Here is a 19198-nt window from a genome sequence, read left to right on the forward strand (position 1 = left end):
TGTCACAACCGGGGTTGACCTAGAGGGGCTGCGTCTCGAGGACAGGAAGGATGGAGGGCCCCGGGTGGTCATCCTGTGGCGGCCACTGGAAGGTTTTAAGTAAGAGAAGGCCAGGATCAGACCCGAGGTGTAGAAATGTCACCACGGCTGTGGCATGAAACACAGCTTGGAGGGGACAGGATCTCAGAGATGCCACGTACGACGCCCCGGCCTTTACATTTACTTGCCCTCACCTCCTCACCTTCCCTCCCCTGGCAGCGGCACTGTGGCTCGCTCACCCAGTTGCTCACGCCAAGGCCGGGCCAGTCCTGACGGCTCTCTTGCTCTCAGCCCCCCACCTACACCGGCTGCCTGACCAACGGCCAACGCAGATGGGGCAGGGATTATTCGGCTGAGGACATCAACACTGTTCTGATCTTGAAACCATTAACAATGACAATAATAAATCACTCTTGCTTATGAAGATCGATAGGAAACTCTAATAAAACATCACAAACAAAAGACACCAGGACCTTCAAAGGATCATCAACCACGACTTAGTGGGGACTTCTCTCTGGAATGCGGGTCCAGCATAAAACCAAGCAAAATGCTTCATGTAATTCATCACGTTAAGCCTTTTAAAAGCTTTAAAAATGTTATTTTTAAAATAGAGAGCCAGCATTATACTTAATGGAGAAAACTATTATGGACATTACGTTTAAAAATAAAAGCAGGATGGGCTTCCCTGGTGGCGCAGTGGTTGAGAATCTGCCTGCCAATGCAGGGGACACGGTTCGAGCCCTGGTCTGGGAAGATCCCACATGCCACGGAGCAACTAGGCCCGTGAGCCACAACTGCTGAGCCTGAGTGTCTGGAGCCTGTGCTCCGCAACAAGAGAGGCCGCGATAGTGAGAGGCCCACGCACACGATGAAGAGTGGCGTCCGCTTGCCACAACTGGAGAAAGCCCTCGCACAGAAACGAAGACCCAACACAGCCAAAAATAAATAAATAAACAAATGTGGGGTTTTAAAAAAATAAATAAAAATAAAAGCAGGCAAGAACCTATTTAATCCAAAAGTTGCAAGAGATGCTTCAGGGGCAATATGAGGTACATAATTGAAAATGAAGAAAGCAAATGTTTTTTAAAAAGTGATAACTGTGCATGAATAGAAAAAATCAAAGGAAATCAGTCAGAAAAATTTCATGGGATAAATATTGTTACGTACAAGATAATTTCCTAAAAATCAACTGCATATGCATATACGGAAATAACAACTAAAAAGTTCAGTGAAAATGAGATACCATTACCAGTGACGGGAAGCTCTAAATGAACGGGCAGTAATTTAATAAGGGAAGATATGGACTTAGAGAACATTATAAAGTTACATGGGAGAAATAAAAGGGATCAGGAACAAATGGAAATGTCCCAGGCCGAGGAGACAGGTACACTGAGGCTGTCACAGGACACAGCACTGACTGGACTCCCCAGGGGGAGTTCATTATACAACTTTATTACTGGATTTTCAACGTGGCTTGGAAGCCATGTGGAGTGACAGAAATGTTACACGTATGGAGAATGGGTTATATGGACTTAACGCATTTATCAAAACTCACCAAACTGTACGCTTAAGTCCTGTGCAGTCCACTGTATGTAAATTATCTGAGTTAAAAGGAACAACCCCTACGGCTGACGAGCCGGCAGCGTCTGGAGCCTGATTCAGAGTACCTGACATCACTGGGAAGATGGAGCCTGGGCCTGGGCCGATCACCTTCCCCACCAGCAAGCTCTTTCCAAGGCATGAGCATACTTCCTGAGCCTGTCTGCCCTGCAAATTCCAATCTATCTCGAGGCCTGGGCGCCAACATCATCCTGACTCCGAGCAGCACCCCCAGGCCCCCCCTCCTGCTCTCACCGCCGGCTGCGCTCTGTCAGAGCAGCTCACAGCCGCGGCCGCCTCCACTCTCAGGGCGATCATACACCAGACACTGGTATTTACGTACACTAACTCGAGTTTGAAGAGTTTGTAACACTGCCTTTTTAAAATACAAATCAATGCGGGAAAGTAGGCTCTCTGGACAAAAGGTTAAAATGTAGGGCTAGGGAACAGCAGCTGTATTCTTGGAACTGATATAATATCCAAACAGATTCGCTCAGATTAGTATAGTAAATAATAATAACCGATTTTTGCCACTTGCCTTATAATCTCAAGATACGCTTTGATTTAAATAATTAATTTAGAATTTTGATATGATGAAACTTTTGTTCAAAAGTGAATGGTTCACAGCGCCCAGGGACATTTTGTATGCGTCACAGTAAGTGCACGTGCAGAGGAGCACTAGGCTGTGGGAGTGCCGAGCCGTGTGCAGCCGGGCACCCGGCACGGCTGGCAGAGTGGCGGGCACCAAGGGCACCAAAGACCCCGGCTCGGCCAACGCTACCCAGTGGTCTCGGGCAATTTCCTCATCTCTAACACGAGGGTAATAAAGGGTAGGTGCGCTGTCCTTTAGCCTCGCTTCCAAAATCTAAAGTGTACTGAAAGACTTAAGTTTGTTTGTTTTTTTAAGCTGGAAGGAAACTAATTCTGTGGCAAAACCTGACCTGAACTGATGTGAGGGCTGTCTTTACACTTGGTAATGTGAACACCTGTGTTGTGCTGTAAGAGTGTTAGTGCTTTTGGGGCTTCCCTGGTGGTGCAGGGGTTGAGAGTCCGCCTGCCGATGCAGGAGACACGGGTTCACGCCCCGGTCCGGGAAGATCCCACATGCCACGGAGCGGCTGGGCCCGTGAGCGATGGCCGCTGAGCCTGCGCGTCCGGAGCCTGTGCTCCGCAACGGGAAAGGCCACAACAGTGAGAGGCCCGCGTACCGCAAAATAAATAAATAAATAAAAGAGTGTTAGTGCTTTTAACTCTGTATGCTATTGGAATACTTATATAATATACAGCATGTGCGTCACATTTCATTAATTTTCTTTCTTTTTTTTTTTTTTTTTTTTTGGCCGCACTGCAAGGCTTACGGGATCTTAGTTCTCTGACCAGGGATTGAACCTGGTCCCCAGCGGTGAAAGCGCTGAGTCCTAACCACTGGACCGCTAGGGGATTCCCTTCATTAACTTTCTAAAGCAAAAAAATAGTGTAGCACATAGAACCCTCGAGAGTTTCGGATAAAATATTTTGGACCTGTCTCTTCCTCACAGGGTGGTTATAAAGACCGAATGACTTTCTGTATGAGAAATATGTAGGATGGTGACCGACACGTGATAAGTATTTTGTACGACCTTAACCATTAAGCTGCGACAGGGCTGTGTGCGTTAGTCCCATCTGGCAGTTAAGTGACTGTGGGGTGTGTGTGATGTCTGCAGGCCTCAGTTTTAAGAGAAAAAGAAAAGAAAGGTGGGAAAGTGCCTCCACCCAATGTGATTTGCTCCCAGGTCCCCGTTCGTGCCAAGACGGCCCTCAGTCCCCCTGCAGCGAGGGCAGTGGCCACCCGGATGGGTTAAAATGTGCCTCACCAAACTTGTGCGCAGCTTGCTTTGTTTAATTTGAAACTACAGTTTTCAAAAAGAAAGCCCCGTATAAAGAATGAAATCAGGATCACAGGTGATGAACCGCTGTCTCGTAAAACCACTGGTTGTTGATTTAATGTTTCTGTGCCTGTAGGACTCCCAGAGATGCATGAACAGCGTTGTATCCCCTCATCAGTGTCTGGTCCCTCCGCACAGAGGGTGATGTAGAGGTGGCCTCGGGATGTTTATGGTCAAAGCGTGAGGGACGAGTTCTGGACCAGCCAGGTACGGGCTTTGCGGAAGCACTCTGAGTCCTGGCTCCATCCAGCCTTTCTTCTCTTCAGGCTACTTCAGGACGGCTGAAGTAGCTGTGCAGGGTGACAGGGGAGGGGTCCTAGGGCTGAGGACCACGTGACACACACAGACCACTCTGTCACTGCTCCTCTATCCCCAGGGACTTCTGAGGGGCTGTCGACAAGAGTTGTCCCAGGAAGACACTTGCTGCCCGCAACCCCAGAGCCATGTGGCAGGAGGTCTGCATCTCTCAGACCTCGAACCAGAGGAGCTCAGGAAGGCAAGCCCGGGGCCCCCGGGCTATCTAGTCATGTGCCCTGCAGTAGCGAGAGGCAATGTCTTATATGCAAGCTGACACTTCAGTGGGAGTCGTTTCTGTGTAAACGTGGCAGTAACACAAAACCACAGAAACAGTTCTACATCTGAGCGCATGATGCTACTACAGACCTCCTAGAAATTTATCCTGAAAAAGTAATTCAAGAAAAGCAAACGACCCACTATTGCAAGTTCTAGGAAGCAGATGTAAAACAAAGGCTCCTGCTCTGGAAAAGATGAGGTTTGCAATCATTTGCAGTAGAGCCAATTCCAGAGACTTAGGGGCGGAAGAACTTTCTGAGACTCAGTTACCAGAAACCTCTCCTCCTTCTCCAGCCAGCGCTGATCCTCTTCCATCTCCTGCTGCTGCCGGATCAGCCGCTCCTCCATCAGGTGTGTCGGCAACACCTGCCCGATGCCACGCAGGTCCAGTGTTGCAGAGTCCTGGAAGAGGAGTTAAAAGGTCCACTCTCAGAAGTCTGTGTATGAGGCTCTTACTTTTTTTTCTGTGTGTCTTTCCAAAAAACAATTAAGCAAAATAGCAGGTGTGGTGGAAGTAGGGTCTCTTCTACTCTGCCGGCGGGAGCAACTTTTCTGAGGGTTACAAGTTAACGTGTGTGAAACAGCTTTAAAAAGCATACAATGGTTCACTTGCAGGGACCTACTCTAAAGAAGTAATCCAAGATATGAGGCAGAGAATGCATCATTAGTTAGAGAGTGAAAAAGTGGAAACAATCTGGAAGTAAAATAATGGGAGGAGGATTAAATACGACACACACATATTACAGAGTATAAAGCATGTGTACTCCAAGGAAAAGAGCTTGAAGAGCGGACAACTACAGATGTTCTTGGATTCAAAGTAATGATTTTTAATATTATAGGAGTGGTTCTTGGTTTTACCAAGAAAATTTAGTAAAAATTAACATGATCTGCAGAGCTGGAGGCTGTTTGTTCCTTGGCCTCATGTAGGGCTCTGTTTTTCAAATGAATGGGCTAATGATGGTAGCATCTCTCCACCGTTTAGCGAAGAAGATTCACAGACCCAGAGAGCATTTGATCTTAGAATGAGGGCATCTAAACTGAGAAATCTTAGGATTTAGAAATCCTGTACCTTGGGCACAGCCTCATCAGTTAACAAAGCAAAGCCGAAGAACATCCAATTTACCTCCACATTGGGCTGCCACATCGGTATCTCCTGTGGTCTGTGATTCCACGAATCCGTTTGGTCCAAAAGAGATGCCTGACCTGGGTAGATGCTGCCAGCCACGGCTGTGATTCCATGTGAGCCAGGGTAGCCAGAGACCTGCAGGTGAGTGAAGCGGCCAGGTCACGGTCTGGCGCAGTACGACTTCTGCACAGTTCTGCTTTCCACGCGAAAGGAAGTAACTGAGGTTATAGAGAATAACGTGGCAGCAGAATAACGGCTCCTCAAGCTTGTCCACGCCCTAATCCCTGGAACCTGCGTGAATGTGGTAGCTTACATTCCAAAGGGACTGTGCACATGTGATTATAAATTAGGAATCATTAGGTAGGGAGATTATCTTGGACAATCTGAGTGGACCCAACGTGATCATAAGGGTCCCTAAAAATGCAAGAGGGAAGCAGAGGGGAGAGAAAGGGGGTGTGGCTACTGAAGAACAGTCAAGAGAGATAGTTGGGCTTTGAAGTGGAGGAAGGGGCCATGAGCCAAGGAATGCAGGTGCCTCTAGAAGCCGGTAAAGGCAAGGAAACGGACTCTCAACTGCAGCCTCAAGAAAGGCTGTCTGTTATGGCCACAGGAGATAGCTAATGCAAATAGACGCTAGGAAACCAGAAATTCTTCACTTTGGAATTTTACACTTATTACAGTGCTGAGAGCAGACCATCCTCGGATGTAAAAGCAATGGGCCATAAACATGGTTAAGCCATCTCTCTACAAGTCCCTTTCCTGCCCAACTCACTACTACTCCACCAGCAAAGAACAAACAAAACCCCCAAATGCTTGTCCTCTAGTGAACCAGGGTGGATGGTGAGAGAAGGCAGGCCTTCACAGTCTAACATTGATCACGAAGGCAGAGAAAAACATTTAGGTGGACACGGAGAAAAATTTCAAGGCGGAAGGAAAGTGAGAGGAATTTCTTTACATGGTTTTCCCTCAATCAAGAGAAAGAGAGACAAGGAATCAGTATCTGTTTCCCTAACTCATTAGGCTGGTACTGGGCAGCCAGGGTTGCGAGCTACTTTTTAAATGAGATAAAGCACAGCCAAATCCATATTTCCACATTCCCTTCAACAAAGATTTCATGCATTTGTTAGGTCTCTAGGCATTGATTTATACCAAAATTCCATACTGACAATATGTAATTACTAAACTTTCAAATAAGATGTACAGGTAGTTCTCACAGTTTATTTGAATGAAAATATTTTAATAAAAAACTCTACTAAACATAAAATGCTGTACCAGTGACTATTTTTGGTCAGAAGGGATATATCACTGCCAGAGAACTTCTAGGAATTTTCAGAACAAAGAGATTTCAAATGATCTAAGGCCGTTTTCTATATGACACCGATGATGTGAAAGGATCAAATGAGCATTTCAAGCTGAAAAGGCCTCCAGGAAATGTCCCATAGCTGTTTATATTTACAAGGTAAGGAAACGTGGGGCTTGGGAGAGAATCATTCATTTTTGGTCGAAGAAAAAAATGAATGTTTTAATTTATAATATATATATAATATATACTTCCCCAGCCCCCAAACGTGCTGAAGAATAAAATAACACATCTTATAACGGTAATGAACGGTATACCTGGTAGTGATTGGTCTGTACCATGTGCTGTGGGCTGGGATGAAACCCTTCGCTGGACCTCGGACTAGGATAACCAGGTCTGCTGGGCTGTGAACAAATCAACAGAGCATCACATGAATAAGTATTCTGATTATTTTGGTAAATCTGCATTTTATTAAAAAGAATAGAAAAAGATAACTTTCTATAAGAGCTTAGATGGAAAGAATGATAAAGCGTGTGAAGACATTTCCATGGGGGTAACAGTCTTTTCAACAAATAATGCTGGGACAACAGGATATCCACATGCGAAAAATGAAGCTGGACCCCTTCCTCACAACATACATAGAAGTTAACTCAACATGGATCGTATTTCTAAACGTGAGAGCTAAAACGATAAAGCTCTTAGAAGAAAACACAGGAGTAAATCTTTGTGACCCTGAGTTAGGCCGTGCTTTCTTAGGACGCCAAAAACTCAGTCTACAAAAGAAAAGAAACGATAAACTGGACTTCATCAAAATTAAAAGTTTTGTATTGCAAATGACAACATCAAGAAAGTGAAAAGACAACCCATGAATGGAAGAAAGTATCTGCAAATCATCTATCTGAAAAGATTCATATCCAGAATATACAAAGAACTCTTATAACTTCAACAAGAAAGTGACAAATAATCTAAGTAAACAGTGAGCAAAAGATCTGAGTAGACCCAAAGAAGACATACCAATGGCCAATAAGCACACAAGAAGATGCTCAATACCATTCAGCATCACGGAAACGCAGACCTGGAGGCTTTCCTCTCTGCTCCTCACCGGCTGGGAGCACGTGGGTGAACCAGCCAGATACTATTTCCTCATCTATAGAACTGGGTTGACTTGGAGGGACCCTGAAGTCACTTCCAGCTCTAAAATCCTCACTATTTGACATGTGAATTCAAAGTTCAGAGCAAAAAGAACGGTCTAGTCTGAAATGGAAGATGAAGTCAATGAAGTCTCCTAAACCTGAGGGATTTAACAAAGTGGAAACTCAGGGCCCTCCAGGTGAATAAAGACCAGAACTGAAGGAAACAGACTTGGGGCCCAGCGAGCCCAGGGGAGGAAGGAAAACGCCTCAGTGCTCGTGTCGCTTTCCTGTGGACACAGATGGTCCTGGATGAACACACACTTCGCTTTGGCTAAGTTCTGAGAGAGTCTGAGTCTCGAAACAGTGTCACCCCCCTCTGCCTGGAATGCGTGCTGCCTCCTGTCCCGGGTCTCCTGGGTCACCCCTCCCTCTCCCTCCTGACACAGAAGCATATCCCCTGCTCTCCTCCGAGCACGTGGACTGCAGCTACCCCTGCACTTGCTCCCGCCCTGCTGTGCGGGCCTGTTAAGCCTCTGAGGGTGGGAAGGCTCCCCCACCCCTTTAGCCCTATCGCATTTCAGCCCCCAGGCGCAGTCTACTCCAAACTTAACTAAATGTGAAGATAGATCCCCAAGACCCCCCGAAAGAGGGAAGGGCATGAAGGCAGAGTCACGGGCTTTGCTTGTGTGCTAGGGTGGCAATTCTGTTCCATGAAGTCCTAGGGACTACCCTTCAGATTTATATTTTTAAAGGTTCATTTGAACAAGTGGTTAAAAAGAGGTAAAAATGTTTGACTATCTCTGTACTCTGACATTTCAGTGGCAACAGCCGTTTTAAAGGTGTGTGTTAATATGTATGCATTACAGTGGTCGTATGGCAAAGGCTTCCTGGAGTCCAGGTATAGAGGGCGCAGACCCAGGAATCAGGACAGTATTCACGGCTGTCTGACGGGTGGACAGCTGTGTCTGCTGGCTTACATTGTGGAGGTGGCAGGTAAGTAACACAGGCAAAAAGAAAAACTCTTACTCAAACAAAACAAAACAGAACTTTTACTCAATGTGTCCTACGTGTAGAGCTAGGTGTTGTATGTACAATCTGAGAAGTCTGAGAGCAATGGTACTAAGAAGTATTATCACCCCATTTTACAGAGGATAAAACAGAAGCTCAGAGAGGTCACGCTATGCGAATAGGCTGCACAGCTGGTAATGGCAGAACTGCCCGCCTCCAGAGTCGGCTGTGCTGTGCTGCTACTCTATGACAAGCACACTGCGACTCACCAAATAAAAGGGGAATTACAAAAGGAACGATCAAAGAACGGCAAAATCTCCACAGAACATCCTCCAGTGGCTCAAATACTTACATGGGTAGCAAACGGTAACACTTGTAAGGTTCCATTTCAAAATAAAGATAAAAGATAAAAATATGAAAACATGTCTTACAGAAGACGAAACTACTGCACCAAGAATACCACAAAATGGAACTCTGTTAGCCACCCGCAGTGGAGAGCATGGACGCACTGCTGACAGTTCTGTTTTCCTTCTCTGCAAGTACGGACTCAGCGTGGCGGCCAAGAGGGCAGGCCAGGAAATGGCCAGTGCCGGGCCAGGGCAACTTGCCCACTGTGCCTCAACAATGAAGTGGGGACAGGGCTGCCACAAAGATGGAACGAGCTGAGCTGGGCTGAGGTATCCAGATGTGTCACCTGCTACTAAGTACAAGGTTTAGCAGGCTGACTGCATCTCCTCCTCAAAGACAGAAACTTGGATTTTCATGAAGCAAACGATGGAGCTGGGGGAGTTTTTGTCGAAAGCCTCCCAAGTGAGGAGGAAGAAAAAGGAAAACCCAACACATCCTACTCTCGTGGTCCTCAGCTGGATGGCAGTGCCCCCAGTGGGGGCCTAGGGTACTGAGAGGGCGCTCCTGCTGCCTGCAGGGCCCGGCACTGAGGGTGGCAGGCAGGTGGGAGGGACAGCGGGGCTGAACAGCAGGGCCTGTGCCACGTTCAGATCTTTGTCCACCTTACACAGGTAAAACAACAACAGGAGCCCTGTAGTCTGAACCGAGAACCAACTCCATCTGACATACAAACACAAATGATATTTTGCATAGTTTATCAGACACTGAACTTTCCAGAAGAGCAACTACTGTAAATACAGATGGACAATTTTACTTTGTTTCATTTGAACTTTACCAAGATTTTTCACCCTTCTAGAAAATCACATCATCAAGACGAATGAGATCCATAGTCAGTCGTGGCTGCAGGGTCTGCGTGTGTAGCTGCTGTATTCAGGGCAAGCCTACCACACACAGGTGCGAGCACCTGGCTCCTCCACCACACCTCCCAACGTAATTATACTGAAGTATTTTATACAGGTGTGTGCATAATGCTATTAGAAGTTACTTTTATTTCTCTTGTACAGTTCACAGTCTCTTGGCTGTATTGGTATCTTGAAATTATTAAGTCATTTTATAACCTATGTATTTTATTTCAGGATTAGTAAATGGGGCATTATAAAATATTTTTTATATAAATGGAATGCTGGGTCTGATCAGGGCTGAGAAACACTATGCTGAGGCAGCTATTCTCAGGACCCCTTTACATTCTCAGAAATTAATGTGGACTCCACGAGCCTTTACTTACCTGGAATATATCTATCAATATTTACATTATTAGAAATGAAAACATCCAGCATCTGCATATATATACTAATGTAGGTGACCTTCTACCCATTAAAATTTTTTTTTTTTTTTTGGCTGCACTGTGTGGCTTGTGGGATCTTAGTGGGGTCTCAGTTCCCTGACCAGAGGTTGAACCTGGGCCCTTGGCAATGGAAGACCTGAGTCCTAACCACTGGACTGCCAGCGAATTCCCTCTACCCATTAAAATTTTAATCTGGGGACTTCCCTGGTGGCCCAGTGGTTAAGAATCCACCTGCCAATGCAGGCGACACGGGTTCGAGCCCTTGTCTGGGAGGATCCCACGTGTTGCGGAGCAACTAAGCCCGTGTGCCACAACTACTGAGCCTGCGCTCTAGAGCCCGCGAGCCACAACTACTGAGCCCACATGCCGCATCTATTGAAGCCCATGCGCCTAGAGCCCGTGCTCCACAACAAGAAGCCACCGCAATGAGAAGCCTGCACACCGCAAAGAAGAGCAGCCCCCACTCGCCGCAACTAGAGAAAGCCCGCACACAGCAACGAAGACCAATGCAGCCAAAAATAAATTAATTAATTAAAAAAAAATTTTTTTTAAATCTGGGGGCTGCCAACCTTTTAATTTGGGGATCAAAGAGTAAATATTTATTTGGTCGCGCCGTGCAGCTTGTGGGATCTTAGTTCCCTGACCAGGGATTGAACCTGCACCCTCAGCAGTGAAAGCGTGGAGTCCTAACCACTGGACCGCCAGGGAATTCCCAAAGAGTAAATATCTTAATCTCTTTGAGCCATACTGTAACGGAACCACTCAAGTCCGTCTGTGTAGGGGGTACCCAGCCATGGACAACACAGAAGCCAAGGGGGCAGTTCATGCAATAAAACGTTCATCAACAGAAACAGGCAGCGGGGTACAGTCTGCTGACCCATTCTGAAGGGTAGAACCATCTCTGACTACAGAAAAGAGCCTCAAAATATACATGTTGAAAACATCCTAAAGAAAGAAATGTGAGGATATTTAAAAATTTAAGCAGAACTCACCTTTGTTCTGTAAACAAAGAAGCCTAACCACCTCCATCTCCGCCCATGAACTTAATATCATAGCCTTCAAAACTCAGCCACATGAAAATTATTAAAAATCATACAGATTGAGATACATAATCATGTTTAGATGGAAAGGGTTAATTCTGTGAGTTTTAGGGGAATGCTGTGCACAGCATTAGCACATCATTTGTGCTGATCACCAACTATGTAGCGTTCCTTACACTCCTGTGACTAAAACAAGTGCTGTGAATGCATTACCTCATTTGGTCTTCAACAGCCCTAAGAGGTGGGGAACACTAGTACCCTCACTTCACAGATGAGGAAAGGGAGGCTGGGAACAGGCAGGTAATCCACCTGGTCATCAGAGCCACCTGTGAACAGATCCACTTGGTTTCCAGGCCTGAGAAATTAACGTCAAGACTCTCCAGTGCTGGACCCTTCCACAGTAGTTAGTGAGGAAACAGGCAAACCCGTGTATACAAGGTGGAGGCCGCAGACGCTGGGGTGCACAGCTTTCCGGTGGGTAGCTAGGGACTTCATTGTTGTTGTGACACGAGGAGAGACAGAGAACTGCCGTGGTCTCAGCACGAAGCAGCTCACAGTAACACCGACAGGACGGACCACAGGCCCTCCTCCTTCTCTGGGCCTCAGTTTTCCCACTGGTGGAGGAAGCCAGACTACAGAACCCTTCACCTCTAAAATTCTGAGGAACCGGGTCAGTCACCTGTGTTCACTTTCAATGTGTAATAATATTTACTGTAATAGTTTAAAACAATGGCCGAGAAAACAGATTTCAGGCATCATGATAAAAAAAAAAATGGGTACAAGATTTAAATAGCACTTTTTGTTAACAGATTTCTGAGCATTTTTCAAAAAGAAAATGAAGTAAAGAATTGTCAGAGTTCCTTTAATATATTTTTAGCTAATCAAATATCAAGCAGCAGGTAACTATTAACTGCAAAAAAGCCTATTATCTATTCACCATCCAGAAAATGATCTGAACTGGATTATTCATGGCAAGTAAGCCACTGTGTGAAAATACCATCCTGTCAAAAGCAAAAGGAGAACAAAGAATCCTAATCTGAGGAGAGTGTTTAAGGGCCAACTGTGTCCAGCTCCAGCCCAGCTGAGCAAGAGGGGAAGGCTCTGGCCACCTGCAGAAGGCCCGGAGGATGGAGGGCAGGGCTGGGATGCTGCTGGCAGACCTCCCCACGCTGACACCCCAGCCACCGGCCACAGATGAGAAAAAGGCAGAAAATGTGCACCAGGTTCTCAGCAAAACAAAACAAAACCCAAAAGGGACCGGGTCAGGTGGAAGCTGACTCCTTTCAAAATAAAGCAAAACGTAAAGCGTTCTCGGCTTGGTTATAGTCTATCTGATCATCAGAAAGGTCCCTGACACCAGCAGAGAGAAACCTCCCCGAGCCAGGCGTGCTCACTTAAGTCTGATGATGGGGGCAGTGGGGGGGAGATTGGAAGGTCAGGCCTAATCGAATCACTCATGATTCCGAACAGCTCAGAGCTGCAGCGCAAATTAGGGAAACGGGTGCACGTTGGGGTGGTATGCAGCGGGGCGAACAGGGAACAGAAGTTGCAGTGATTCCTCTTAGAATAACCCCCTATTTGGTTTTCTCCCCACAGACGGCGGCTGCCTACAGCATAAACCTCAAAAGTTAGTAGGCATGATGCCAGAGATGGGGTGGGGGCCTTTGCTACCTTGGGTGGAGCTTCGTCGGACCCTCCGGAGTCCCAGGACACTGTGACCTGCCGTCTGGACTCCATCCTCATCCGTTCTTCTTGCTGGACCTTCTCTTCCTCCAGGATGGTGCTAGGGAGACAACACAGTAGGTAAGGGGAGCTGACACCGGGGAGCTCGCACACACCACACCCCACCCCACCCCACCCCGACGGACCGAGGAGCCCCGCGGGAAAGAGGATCGGGTTTCTAACTTCACAAAAGGATTCCAGAATGGCCTTGATGCAAGGGGCACAGCCTCAGGTAAGGGAGGGGCAGCTGGCAACACAGGAGGAGCTGGGAAACCAAGGCGGGGCCAGGAGGGATGGTCTGGACGCCGGTTTCCTTTGAGCAGCAGAGTTTCCCTGAGCAAATCCCGAGCAGCGCCCCACACAGCACAGACCCAGCCCTCACGGTGCCACCACATCAGCACAGCAACCGACCAAACAGCCATGCGGCCCAACGCTCCCCTCACTGCTCACGACCTCCTACCAACTTTCACTTTAACCGGCACTTTGCCTCATCAGGAAGGAAGGAAATGCAACAGTATCTACAAGCACTTCTGAAACTCCTGCCGGCTTGAAACTGGCAACTCCGCACCGGGTCACGCGGCTACTTACCCGCCGGGCTGCTCAGGGCTCCGCACCTGGGCTCTGGGCCATCGCAGGGGCGGCCACCGCCCTCTGCTGCCCGCCCGCCCGCCTCCCTGCCGCCGCGTCCTGGGGCTTCCCAGTCCCAGCCTCCGGGTGGAGGGCAGCAGAGAACCTCCCAGCGCCAGCAGCTCATGAGAGAGTGAGGTCAGCGGCCCCAGAGCCTTTCTTTCTAATCTGGGAATCCGGCTCGACTGTTTCCAGGAGACATTCCTGCTGCCTGGAGGCGAGGGCAGGCTGTTTCTCACGCAGCTGCACTCATGCAATTTACAGCAGCAGAGGACACACAGAATTCAACTTGTAACTGCCCTGAGTCAGCAAGCCCTTACTACAGATGGGAGTTCTGTTTTGTTTTTAAGGAAAGGGAACGTTTCCCTCCATGACCACATCAGCACTTTAGAGAAAAGCAACCCCCTCCTCAAAATATGATTTCGTTTTTCTTCTCACTGCATCTAGACGATCACGGTTGAGAAAACATCCCAACACTTTAACAACAGTGCAGGCTCTGGCGGCACCCTCGAGGCTGGCCGACGCTCGCCGAGCCAGCGCTGTCAGGAACCTGGCCCCAGGTCCCACGATTCACAGGTCAAGTGCGTGCGACAGCCTGTTTGCTTGGCCTCTGCCCACACTGGGCTGAGAGCTGCCCCTTTCCACGCGCCCAGAACTAGCACAGACCCTGGACCACAGTCTGCCTTAGTGATGACAGGAGAATGAAGCCACCATCAGCCGAGCACGTGCGCTGGCTGGTGAGGAAGACCGGTCACCACCTCCCCGTGCCTCACAGGGGGACGGGTGCAGGCTGCCGGGAGGGTGGCCGCTGGGAGCAGGGGTTCAGACGGACCCCTGGCCTGAGAGAGGGCTGCCTCCGATTAGGAGCTTTTCAGCGCCCCGCTCTCAATCACCTGGCCCTCAAAACAAGTAACAGACTCCAAGTCAGAATTTCCAAAAATTGCGTAGTTTTAAACAACTGAAAAGTCCATAACCATCAGGAAAAAAAATCAAGTAAAAAAAATTGTCCTTATTTCTAACTTCTTCAAATCATTAAAATAAAGGCAAGCTATGAGAAGGCCAAGCGTGACATGTTCTTTAAGGCAATGGAACTCTATTTTAAATAGGTCTCACGAAGGCAATTTATTTCACATGGGCTGTTTTGTGAGCTGGGCCACCCTCACCTGAAGGTTACTGCTCCCCGCAAACACCTCCAAATAGGTCACGGGAGGGCCCCTGCATAAGGAGACCCTCTCGGGCTCCACCTGCCCTGATCCTCCGCCCACACTCACTGTTCTCTGACCCACTGACTCACTGTCTGAATCCTCCCCCTCGGCCCTTCCTCACCTGCCACCACTGAACACGGGACGCAGGGGTAACCGGGGAGCGAGCTCCTCAGTGTCAAACCAAAAACTAACATGTCAAGACGCTTCGGAGAAACCAGAATTTGTGGCTCAGAGTGGTGCAGAATATAAATAACTCATGAAGTATCTGTTTTTACAGTGGGGAGGCTCTTCCATAGATGGAGTAAGAGTGCCCATGAAGACAGTTCTGAACTTTCCTCTTTACAGCTGCTGAGGAACCCAGAGCAAAAAAACTGGAATGTGCAGAGTGTCAAGGAGGTCAAATTTAAACATATTTTCCCAAAGTCCAAGTATTTTTAGTAGCAATACATTCTGTTTGAAAGCTTTTAGCTGCCTAATGTGAACTGGCAAGGAGCCCTCATGCTTCTTCCTGGGATGGTGGTTTCTAAGTCTCAAACTCACCAGAGACGAAACTATAAGAGCTCATAAGACTTCTCATTTAACAAACGTTAGAACATGTAAGAATCATTCTTTGTTTATCCATGAGCCCCATCTAGGAAGAGAATTGGGAAGAGGGGAAAGGAGTATTTATTTAATGGTAGTTTTATTTTTTATCACTATTTCCCTCACTTTAGGAGAAAAAGTCATCAAAGTAATCATTTCACAGTAAAGGACATAAAAACTTGCAAGCACGCGTCGACTTTTCTCGGCCTGTGGCACTCCCTGTGAAACCTGGTCTCCCGGGCTCCGCAAGCTGGTATGGAGAGGTCTCATTAAATTTCCGTTCTGGAGCAACAAGATGTGATTTTACTTCTAAGGTATTTTCATGGAGAGCAATAAAGTGGTCTAATAGTGTCTTCGTTTCCAGTACCAAGCTAAGATTCGGAAGCAAATCTCCAACACAGACAAGATTTAGAGTGGACGGGGGTGATCAGTCCAAGTGGGTGACCAGCTGTTCCCGCTGTCCCAGCAGAAAGGGCACCAGCTATGAGCAGCACCTTCACTGAGCTGGGCAGCTGGGCCCATTTCAACTTGTGTCCTCCTCCATAAATGAGAAGGATACTGCCTGTCCTGTCCACTGTTAGCATGGAGAAATAAAGTCGGTGAAAAAAACCAGTAAGACTTTTAAGTAAATGCTATCTAGTTCTGTACTTTTACCTGCCTTGTTTTTTTTAAAATCTATTTCATTTCTGTAGCATTCTTCCTGAGAATGATTATAGTAATACTATTCTTTTCTTCGAAACTACGTTTCTTCTATGCTTGAAAAACTTTTTAAAAAAAGATTGGACTTTGATCACCTAAACATAATAATTTTATGATGACATCACAAAATTTGCTTTGGACAGAAAATCAGTCTGGATTCATAGCTACTTAGGCTAATTTGAAAAACATCCAGAGAAAGAGCAGCAAGAAACTCGACGAAAAAAAGAGCCACGAGGGAAATGGCTTGTTTTGGCAAGTTCATGGGAATGCCAGCTTTGAAACACGATCTCTTCTAAGTACCCAACATTGCCTCACCACAAAGGAATGGAGCTGACCCTTCAACAACCCCCCTTGGTATCTTTGCAGAAAACAAGGCTTGAGACAAAGCTGGGACTGCACCTCTGCAGTGGGCAGTGACCAGTGTTGCAGCACACGCCTCCCTCCTTCTTCTCTTATAATAAACACGCACAGCAGACCGAACATCTCGCTTCACGAATACAAAAAAACTGCATCTCTCTTTACTTATTATGTATCTCAAACTGCAGGAAATAACGCACTTTTGTTTGGTTATGGTGTTACACATATCAAAATTATTTGAGAAAAAGTGATTTCTACTAAAACCTTACTTTAGAATGGTGACCTCTTTGTATTTCTGGCAAGTTCGAGAAGCTCCTATTTGACCAATCCTCTTGCAGATAGCAACTACGGACTAGGACAGAAGAAACAGCCTGGTGACAGCACAAAGCAGTTAGGCTCTGGAGGGAGCTGCCACTAGGAGGAAGGGAACGGCACTGGGTGAGTCCCCAGTTTAACGGCCACTAGCCAGAAAGCCAGCCCCAGTCTTACTGGTTTGAAGAGCCAGAGGACTGAATTTGGGTCACCACAGCTGGTGGAAAGTGAGGGGGGAAATCCCAGGAAGAAGAGAGCCAGGGAGGGGTACCTCAAATTCTGAGTACAAATTCTGCCTGAATCACTAGCTGACCCTTGTACTATGCACATATAGGGCAGGCTCCAGGCAGCCCAGCTGAGGCTGAACTCAGCTGAATCGGGATTCGAGCTCACAGAATGGAGGGAGTTTGCAATGTGAGACCTGCCAAGTTAGCTGCCTGCTAAAACCAACCAACCAACCAACCAACCAACCAACAAACCAACCAACCAACCAACCACTCTTCAGAGGAATAATACTGAATCCAGAGTTTCTGCAACCTATCAGTCACAATGTCCACGACATAATCTAAAATCACTTGATGTACAAATAAACATTAAAATGTAATCCACTCTCAAGAGGAAAAGAAATCTAAAGGAAGCTGACTCCAATGGTGACTCAGAAGTTGTAATTAGCAAGCAAGGACTTTGAAGAGCTATTATTATATTCAAGGACATAAAGGAAAATTTGGTCACAGTTAATGAAAAGATAGGAAATGCCAGCCGAGAAACAAAAGGTATAAAAAAGAGCCAAATGAAAATTCCTAATGAAAAATAAAATATCTGAAATAAAATCTCCACAGGATTGGATGATCAGTGGGATGGACATGAGAGAAGAGTCAGGAAAATTGAAGATAAATCAATAAAAATTATCCAATCTGAAGAACTTAGAGAAAAAAGACTGGGGGGAAAACAGAAAAAGAACAGAGCCCCTGGAACCTGAAGGACACTATCAAAAGATTTAACATACATGGAACTGGAGTTTTAGAAGAGAGAAAATGGAGCGGAAAAAATATCTGAAGAAATAATGGTCAAGGACATACATTTACAGATTCAAGAGGTTCAGTGAAGCCCAAATATGATCAAGACAACAAAACCACACCCAAGCACATCCTAGTTATAAACTGCTGAAAACCAAAGATAAAATCATGGAAGAAGACAGAAAAAAATGACACATTACATACAGAAGAGTAATAATTTAAAAGGCCAGTGACTTCTCATTAGAAATAACAGAGGCCAGAATGAAAGAAATGAAAGAAAGCTTTAAGGTGATGAAAGAAAGAAAAAAAAGAAAAAGAAAAATGCTGTCAACTCAGAGTTCTATATCCAGTGTAATGAAGTTTAATTCATTTTCAGATTTAAAAAAAAAAAAAACAAACCCAAAACTAATCAACAGGCCCACACCACAAGAAATGTTAAAGAAGTTCTTCAGACAGATGGGAAAACCAAGTGGAAGAAAGATCTTTAGGAAAGAATAAAGAGCACTGTATGGGGTTAAATATAAAAGATGTTCCCCTTACTTTCCTCAAAATGCTATTAAAAACACGAAGTGTAATCTTATTTTATGAGGTTACTGTCATATATGAATATAATATACATGACATCTAGAACAAAAAGGACAAAGGTAGTGGTAAATGAAGTTTCCACATTTTAAGTGAACTACAATTATTAACTCTAAGTAGATGGTGCAAAGTTAAAGATGTATAATGTAATACTTGGAGCAATCACTAAAAAGATAATGCAAAAGGTATTTCTAAAATGCAAATTTGGGGGGGTTGAGGGGAAGAGGCGCAGAAGGTAAGCCAGTGGCTTCTCAGCGCCAAACTCTCTTCACTGAGAACCAACCCGCTGCCACGGGGGCTGCCGCTCCCTCCCATCTACGCTCAGGTGCCCGGAGACTGGGCTGAGACGGAGCCAGCGCTGCTCCACTCGTTCCCCGCATCCCTGCATCAACCTTGCCGCCACGTCCCTCTGTAACCTGAAGAGGGACGGGCCACCTACAGCCCCTGGTCCTTCACTGTCCAGAGGGGAGGACATTCACGTCTACTCCACTCTTCCCCCGTGTTTTCAGGGATCATAACCCTGGAGACAAAATTTAGGGAAGGGGAATGAAGAACAACTGGAGAGAGAAGGAAAATGGTGCCAGAAACAGGACTGAAGGGAAGGAATTACAGCAGCTACCGGATGAGTCCGAGGATTTCACTGTGGGTTCTGAGGGCGAC

At 46.5% G+C, this 19198-nt stretch overlaps 1 protein-coding gene across 6 annotated transcripts in view; it reads right to left on the reverse strand.

Moving 5' to 3' along the window:
• PTK2 (protein tyrosine kinase 2) overlaps positions 1 to 19198 on the reverse strand; it is a 250824-nt gene that overhangs the window by 24829 nt on the left and 206797 nt on the right. For 4 of the 6 annotated variants that reach the window (XM_060115655.1, XM_060115653.1, XM_060115654.1 and 1 more), the window contains 4 exons: positions 13108 to 13219; positions 6880 to 6966; positions 5260 to 5397; positions 4407 to 4538 (listed from right to left, as the gene is read on the reverse strand). In XM_060115655.1, the coding sequence (XP_059971638.1) occupies positions 4407 to 4538; positions 5260 to 5397; positions 6880 to 6966; positions 13108 to 13219 (469 nt within the window). Of the gene's footprint in view, positions 1 to 4406; positions 4539 to 5259; positions 5398 to 6879; positions 6967 to 13107; positions 13220 to 13618; positions 13639 to 13746; positions 13899 to 19198 lie in introns of those variants that run through there. The other 2 variants (XM_060115658.1, XM_060115659.1) reach the window with 2 other exon arrangements.

The sequence above is a fragment of the Mesoplodon densirostris genome, chromosome 13 (genome assembly GCF_025265405.1).
Source record: "Mesoplodon densirostris isolate mMesDen1 chromosome 13, mMesDen1 primary haplotype, whole genome shotgun sequence".
NCBI lineage: Eukaryota > Metazoa > Chordata > Mammalia > Artiodactyla > Ziphiidae > Mesoplodon > Mesoplodon densirostris.